The following is an 8935-nucleotide window of genomic DNA, read 5'->3' as shown; positions in this document are numbered from 1 at the left end:
TCATAAATCATCTCTTGCTCTCTGGAAAATCCCCTTTATCTATTTGCTGATTGGCAGTAGAATGGGCCGTACTGAAGAGCTCAGTGACTTTCAATGTGGCACCGTCGTAGGATGCCACCTTTACAACTAGATGGTATTCATAAAAAACTTACCCTGCGCAGTCAACTTGTTGCGAGCCAACTCTTGTTTTTGAACTTTTTTTTTTTCTTTCATCCAATATGGCTGCCAGACCACGTGAGCGATGACATCATAAATTTATATTCTCTAATATAATTGTTGCATAGATCACGCTCAATACATTTCAAACTGATCAGACCAAGTGTTGTCCGTGTCGAATTATGACGTCATAATTATGGCACCAATGACGTCATCGTTAAAAACACCTATTCCCCATTTGGAGATCTTTACAATGAGCCATGTTTCAATATTTTCCATGCAGCGGTTTTGGAGATATAGAGGTGCAACATTTTTCGGTTTTTCCAAGATGGTGCCTGTAACACATGACCTATGACGTCATGATTATCATTAAAATAGTCTACAGGAGGAGGTGTTCCTATGGTGAAAATGTTGTGCCCATAAGACCAACAGTTGCTGAGAAAAACAATTCACAATGATCGGATAAGTGTTGTATTTGTCGAATTATGGCGTCATAATTAACATATCTTATTCCCCATGGTGAGTACTTGACAATGAGCCATGTTTCAATTTTTTCCATTGAGCGGTTTGGGAGATATAGTGTAACGTTTTTTCCAAGATGGCATCTATACCACGTGACCTATGACGTCATAATTATGAATAAAAAATTATGCAGGCGGAGGTGCTCCTATGGTAAAATTTTGTGTCAATCGAACCAACAGTTGCCGAGAAAATGAATTTTTAAAATGCAGACACGTATGGCACACATACGCACCTGAATGCTTAACCCCGCATTTTGCTTCGCGAGAGCAGGGTAACAAGTCAGTTCGTTAAATTTCTGCCCTGCTAGATCTGCCCCGGTCAACTGTAAGTGCTGTTATTGTGAAGTGGAAACGTCTAAGAGCAACAACAGCTCAGCAACAAAGTGGTAGGCCACACAAGCTCACAGAACGAGACCGCAGAGTAAAACCCGTCTGTCCTCGGTTGCAGCACTCACTACCGTGTTCCAAACTGCCTCTGGAAGCAACGTCAGCACAACAACTGTTCGTCGGGAGCTTCATGAAATGGGTTTCCATGGCCGAGCAGCTGCACACGCCGAGAAACCTAAGATCACCATGCGCAATGCCAGGCGTCGGTTGGAGTGGTGTTAAGCTCGCCGCCATTGGACTCTGGAGTGATGAATCACGCTTTTCCATCTGGCAGTCCAACGGACGAATCTGGGTTTGGTGGATGCCATGAGAACGCTACCTGCCCGAATGCATAATGCCAACTGTAAAGTTTGGTGGAAGAGGAATAATGGTCTGGGGTTGTTTTTCATGGTTCGGGCTAGTTCCAGTGAAGGGAAATCTTAACACTACAGCTAACAATGACATTCTCGATGATTATGTGCTTCCAACTTTGTGGTAATAGTTTGGGGAAGGCCCTTTCCTGGTTCAGCATGACAATGCCCCCATGCACAAAGCGAGGTCCATACAGAAATGTTTTGTCGAGATCGGTTTGGAAGAACTTGACTGGCCTGCACAGAGCCCTGACATCAACCCCATCAAACACCTTTGGGATGAATTGGAACGCCGACTGTGAGCCAGGCCTAATCACCCAATATCAGTGCCCAACCTCACTAATTCCCTTGTGGCTGGATGGAAGCAAATCCCCGCAGCAATGTTCCAATATCGAGTGGAAAGCCTTCCCAGAAGAGTGGAGGCTGTTATAGAAACAAAGGGAGGACCAACTCCATATTAATGCCCATGATTTTGGAATGAGATGTGTGATGTTCGGGTGTCCACATGCTTTTGGTCATGTCGTGTATCTTTTGATCCTGACAAATCTCACACACACGATCTCTCTCCAAACAGACTGTCTGGCAAACCCTCCTTAACAATAATTCACTTCAGGAAGTTGTCATTCAAATTCCTGGGTCTCACTATCAGCCATGATCTTTCTTGGGTAAACCATATTTCAAAGTTGGCCTCCAAAGCCAGCGACCGACTGGGAATCCTCCGTCGTACAAAGGTCCTTCCATGCTACTCCTCAACTTCTATCCACCTACAAAGCCTTCCTCCACAGTTTCATGGAGTGAAAATCCTCTTCCCTCTGGGCTGGTTCCCTTGCCTCACATCTTGCTCAGCTTGACGCCATGGAAACCAAGGTCTTCAAGACTATTGGAATCTCCCGCGATGAAGCTGATTCTATGGGCCTTTCACTTCGCCATCACAGACAGGTTGGTAGTCTGTCTTCTACTCCCTTCTTTCTGGTCTTGCACTCTCTGCTCTTTCCATGCTTTGTCACCCCAGGTTCCTGCAGAGCTCACAGGGTCCACCATCAACTCCATTCTGGTGAAAATACCTCAATCCAAGATCACTGGTCACCTCCACTGACTTGTTCCTGTTTTTTTCCCTGCCTGTGGAATCATCTTGCACATTCTCTTCAATCTCACTCTCTTCCCTCCAGGTCAAAACAGCTGTTCACCAACATTTTAGATCTTCCCCAATCGAAAACCTTGATATTTGCTACCCTCGTTAACCCCTGCCCCATCTGCTCACAAACCCCACCCAATCCCTCCTTCCAAATTTCCAGTTTTCCCTCGGTGTTTCTTTCTGTTTACATCTTGTCCATCCCATGAACCCTCTTCTGCCCCTCATTTCTCTCCACACACTGTTTGTCCAAGTCTCCCTTCGACTCTATTTCAGTTTTAAACATCCAACTGAGAGGCCAGATCTGGAGCCAGACCTGAACCGAAATCAAATTGGATTGGTCTTGTCACTTACTCACTTATCCACAAAGTTTCATCCGAATCCGTCCACAACCTTTTGAGATATCGTGCTCACAGACAAACACCTTTGGTGACAGGTAAATAGATGGTATTCATAGAATACTTAATCTGCGCAATCAACTTGTTGCGAGCCAACTCTTCTGTTTGTGAACATTTTTTTTCTTTCATCCAATATGGCTGCCAGACCACATGAGCGATGACATCATAAATTTACATTCTCTAATATAATTGTTGCATAGATCATGCTCAATACATTTCAAACTTATCAGACCAAGTGTTGTCCCTGTCGAATTATGACGTCATAATTATGGCACCTATGACATCATTAACAACACCTATTCCCCATATGGAGTTCTTTACAATGAGCCATGTTTCAATTTTTCCATGCAGCGGTTTTGGAGATATAGAGGTGCAACATTTTTGGGTTTTTCCAAGATGGTGCCTGTAACGCATGACCTATGACGTCATACTTATCATTACAATATTCTACATGAGGAGACGCTCCTATGGTGAAGATGCCGTGCCCATCAAACCAACAATTGCTGAGAAAAAAAATTCACAATGATCGGATAAGTGTTGTACTTGTCGAATTATGACGTCATAACGAAGGCACCGATGACATCATCATTAACGAATCTTATTCCCCAAGGGGAGTACTTGACAATGAGCCATGTTTCAATTTTTTCAATTGAGCCGTTTTGGAGATAGAGGTGCAACCTTTTCCAATTTTTTCCAAGATGGCGTCTGTACCACGTGACCTATGACGTCATAATTATCATTAAAAAATTCTAGAGGAGGAGCCGCACATATTCTGAAAATTTCGTGTCCATCGGACTAACAGTTGCAGAGGAATTTTTGTTTTATTCATACTGATCAAATCAAGCGTTGTACTTGTCGAATTATGACGTCATAATTAAGGCACCGATGACATCACCATCAACATATCTTATTCCCCATGGTGAGTACTTGACAATGAGTTACGTTTCAATTTTTTCCATTGAGCGGTTTGGGAGATATAGAGGTGTAACGTTTTTCCAAGATGGCGTCCATACCACGTGACCTATGATGTCATAATTATGAATAAAAAATTTATACAGGCGGAGGCCCTCCTATGGTGGAAGCTCGTGTCAATCGTACCAACGTTTGCCGAGAAAGTGAATTTTTTAGAATGCAGACACGTACGGCACACGTACGCACATGAATGCTTAACCCTGTTTTCGCTTCGCGAGCGCAGGGTAATGAAAGGCAAAAAGGAAGTAGGAATATTTTATTGCTTTCACATATAAGAAGATTGGTGAGTGCAGATACATTTCATCAGGAAAATGTGGGCAACTGAGCATGGAGGATGATTCATGAAAAAGTGAAATGTTCCAAAGGGAATGTTTGTACAAGGTTAAGTAAACCCTTTTGAAATTGCTACTGATATTTCAAGTACACAAGGTATTGGCATTTCAGATTTCCTAAGCATGAGGTTCCTTTTTCTAAACAACAAAGACAAAAGAAAAAAAAAACTATTTTGGTCACGTCGTTCATACTGTACCCACCGATTAATATAATTTCATTTGCATGTACACACTATGGAAATAATCATGTCACTTAAACTGCAGCATCTTCGTGACGGACATTAAAGCAAACACTTGATTGGAAAATGGATTTTAAAAAATTTTTTTTTTTTTGGGGTGATATCAATCCCTTCTTTTGGGATAGATATTGGGATTGCCCAACAGACGTTAGATCACCTGTTGCTTTGCGGATGGGATGGGAAGGGGTGGTGCACGTATACCAGAACATGTTGACACGGGTGGACGTCAATCGGCCCGACATGCCTGTGCCAAATCCACATGTACCTGACCACCCCCATCCACGAGCACATGCAACCTTCAGGAATTTGATGCTGGGGCGGCTTCATAGGGTGGAGTCGTTTTGCAGGCTCGTGTAGGACAGTGCTGTGGCTCCGTTCTCGTAGAGCTGCAAATAAAAGTGGTAAAGAGACGCGCGCAACACCAGTATCTGCTTGTTTGCAACATTTCAAGCGACCTATCGGGGCTTCGTATGTTAAGCCATCTGGTTTGAATGTTTGGACTTCTTATGAAGTGCCCGTCCTTTGGACCAAGTCCAAAGTTCCTTCATGGTCCTAATGCAATGTTTCCATTACCATGAAGTTAATTAGAAAGCGTATTAAAAAAACCGGCATGGAGGGGGCTTAATTAGAAAGCGTATGAAGCATGAAATTAACCTTGTTAGGAAGTGTGGATTCTCGGCTAACATCAGTCACACCATAATGTGTGCATGTGTGTGTGTGTGCGTGTGTTTTCAAACTTAGAATGTAATTTTAACAGTTCTCAATTTTATTGGTCATTTGAAAATGTAATTAGAATTATTTTTTTTATTCCACCAATTTTTCACATCTCAGCTGCATCATGCAAGCCCTTGGGTTTGTATTAAACACCTCCAAGCTTTGAGACATACACAAGGCCCTTGCAAACACCTTTATAAATCGATCACACAGTCGTGAAACAAACACACGGCAAACAGGGAGTTAAGTAGAGGGCGATGTAGGTTTTCAAAAAGCGCTTTGTGCCACATGCATTTGTTAAGCCACATTTGATGTGTCACATGTATTGGTTTCATGCAAGGTTGCCGTTTTCAAGCCATGCCGTGTGGGCCCCCTGCGGCGTGAGGGCGGAAAGAGTCCACTGTCAACATGGGTCATGAAGGCATTTCGGAGGGAGAAACAGGACAAGGTCGTTGATCGGGTTTAGGCATGCTTCATCAGGCACGGGTTTCACACCTCCCAAAATATACTTACCGTTGTGGGATAAGGTTTGTCATTCTTTATTTTCAGGCATGAGAAAACAAACAAAGAGATCAAAGCGTTTCATATAATGTCATGCCCTTGGAGGGTTTTCAGCACAAGAGGCGTTTAGTAAGAAATGTAAACTGTAAAAGTTTCACAAGGAATATGGTGATTCAAAAAAATGCATTTACTGTTTTATATATCAGATGTAAATCTTTGCGAAAGTAGAGTAAGGTGAGGCAATGCCCCCCCCCCCTCCCCCTCTGCAGACCCATATATGTATGTGTATGTATATATGTATATATAAATGCAAGTTGCCTGATTGTGTCTGATCAGGGTAAACGTTGTAACCACAGCACGTACAAGGCTGAATGATACCTCATTTAAAAGCTCTTGGGTACAGACAGTGCATGAGTAGGTTTAAAATTATTGTTCTTCATGCGATCTCGAGTTATATTCATTTTTGTTGTTCATTTATGTTATTGGCGCACGTGGTGAATATGTTGTCGTTGATTTGCGCATATACAGGAAGTTAAAAAAAACTATTGAGTCAATCTGTCTATATCTATCGATATTTCGAAATGTATGAAATAAAGCCACCGTTGGTGAAGCTGTCCGTCCATTTAGCTGTATGACTGTCGATGAATTACATACTGTTTCAATGTCGGTTGCATCCTGTCTATTAATTATGTACCATTTGAATGTACCTTTCGACCCTTTGGACTGCTGAGGCCCTTAGACCTTTGAAGACCACCAGTACCCCCGAAAGACCCCGGAGACCCAAAAGACCCAGAGGACATAAAATACTCAAATGACCTAAAATGCCATGAGGACTCCGAAGACCCAAAATACCCTGAATACCCAAAAGACCCAGAAGACCATAAGACACAAAAGTCCCTGAAGACCAAAAATACCCCCAAAGACCCTTAAATACCACGAAGTTCAAGAGGAACCTAAAGACTGAGGACTCAAAAGAATGCATGGATCCAAAAGACCCCATGGGCCTAAAATACCCTGAGCACTTTCTTAGACCCAAAATATCACGAAGACCCAAAAGACGCCAAAGACCGTTAAATACCAAAAAACACCACGAGGACCCTTAAAGAGCCCGAACAACCAAGACCTATACTACCCAAAAGACCGAGGAATTTTCATGGGCCCATGCTATTATGCTGTCAAAGGACATTCCTGTCACATTTCCTAGATATTCCACACGCTATTGCAAACGAATTCCCTGACAGCCCGGTGGAACCAGGTTATCTGCTCGTTCATATACATGTGTGTGTATGTATATGTATATATGTATATGTATTTAAAAAATATATATATATAAATATATATATACAGACTTGGCATTTAATATGGAATATTTTTTTTTCTTAACTTGGGTTTACTTTCTTAACTCAGTATATCAATCTAGTGAGTTTCTTTTACACTTTGGTGATTTATTTGTGAAAAGAACCATGTCACTGATTGTCTGTCGCAGCAAGAAGTCAACAACAGGATTATATCACAGGTGGCATGGCAAAATGTACGGACAGGTGCATTTGATGATTGGCTTCACAGTCGGGTAGACAAGGGTTGTTGCGTTCTGTATTAGTGGAAAACAACTGCTGCACGTCTCCAAAAGTTATTGCCGCTTCCTCTGGAGATGGTCCGTCAACTCGACAATGCTGTTTGTCATGGAGTGGTGGCTTTACGAAATTACGGCATGAAACAGCGTGCTATTGCTCGGCAGTATGGCATCACTCAAGGTCAGGTGTCAAAGATCCTGAAACGAAATGCTCAGAGGGGTGTCCCTACTCCAATACCGAGGCCAGGACGTCCCCGCAGATCCACAAGGAGGGATGATCGCCAGCTGCACCGGTTAGTCCGCAATGGCCGTACCAAGTCAGCTAATCGGCTCAGGGCTGAGTGGCAGCAACTGACAAATGTGCCTGTATCCAGAAGGCTAGTCAGCCAATGACTGGTTCAAGCAGGCTATCGTGCCAGGCGTCCCCTGAGAAAGCCACGTCTGACCAGACAACACTGCCAGCGCCGATTGCAGTGGGCCAGAGAGCACCGTCAATGGCAGCCAGGACACTGGAATCACGTGATCTTCAGTGACGAGTCTAGATTTCTGGTCTATCGTCAAGATGGTCGCGTCCGAGTGTGCAGACAAGTGCATGAAGCCTACAACAAAGATTGTATAGTGCCAAGAGTCCAAGCTGGAGGTGGTGGGGTAACCGTTTGGGCTGCTTTTCATGCAGGGGGCAAAACTGACCTGGTTGTTCTGAATGGAAACCTGAACCAGTTCAAGCACAGGGCCATTCTGGAAGAAACATTGCTTCCATTTGCTCGTGCAGCCTTTCGAGGAAACTTTGTCTTCCAAGATGACAATGCACGGCCTCATCGTGCTCGCATGATCCAACACTTTCTTGCTGACCGTGGTGTAGAGCATATGGAGTGGCCTGCCATGTCCCCGGATATGAATCCGATAGAGAACTTGTGGGCAGAATTAACGTGTCAAATCGACCACTTGGACCAGCAGCCGACCTCTGTGCGTGAATTGCAGCAGGCTATTGTCACTGCATGGCAAGCGATTCCTGTCCAAACCTTGGCAAATCTCGTGAACAGCATGCCTCAACGTGTACGTGCTCTCCTGAATGCTCGTGGGGGTTACACGAAGTACTGAACTGTGATTTTACTGTCCGTAATCCCAGTCGTAATTTAACTTTTGTTTTTGTTGAAAAAAAATTTGGCTAATGTGCAAAATAAAGAGATACTTCTGGAAAACGTACAGAAGTTTAACACAGTACTGTCCATGAATTGAGTTCGATATCAGTTTACATCACTTTCAAGGATCAATTTATTTGTTTCGAAATGTCAAATGTGGTTTTTGTTTCTTTTAAAGGTCACATTAACAAAATCTAGAATAATTTCAACATAATTCCAATGAACTTTTGGTTCTAAGACATTTTGAAAGGTAAGTTCACCCCCACAAAAAAAATATTCCATATTAAATGCCAAGTCTGTATATATATACATATACATATATATATATACATATATATTTATATATATATATATATATATATATATATATATATATATATATATATATATATATATATATATATATATATATATATATATATATATATATATATATATATATATATATATATATATATATATATATATATATATATATATATATATATATATATATATATATATATATATATATATAT

At 42.1% G+C, this 8935-nt stretch overlaps 1 protein-coding gene across 1 annotated transcript in view; it reads right to left on the bottom strand.

Annotated features, from left to right (window-relative positions):
- Positions 1-4158: 4158 nt before the first annotated feature.
- Positions 4159-8935, bottom strand: part of LOC144890727 (uncharacterized) — a 150407-nt gene continuing 145630 nt past the window's right edge. Inside the window, exon 8 of the mRNA XM_078772373.1 lies at positions 4159-4873. Coding sequence (XP_078628499.1) covers positions 4811-4873 — 63 coding nt within the window. The 3' untranslated portion in view covers positions 4159-4810. The remainder of the gene's footprint in view (positions 4874-8935) is intronic.

The sequence above is a fragment of the Myxine glutinosa genome, chromosome 2 (assembly GCF_964187855.1).
Source record: "Myxine glutinosa chromosome 2, kmMyxGlut1.1, whole genome shotgun sequence".
Lineage (NCBI taxonomy): Eukaryota > Metazoa > Chordata > Myxini > Myxiniformes > Myxinidae > Myxine > Myxine glutinosa.
This window is presented reverse-complemented; position numbering and strand designations above follow the sequence as displayed.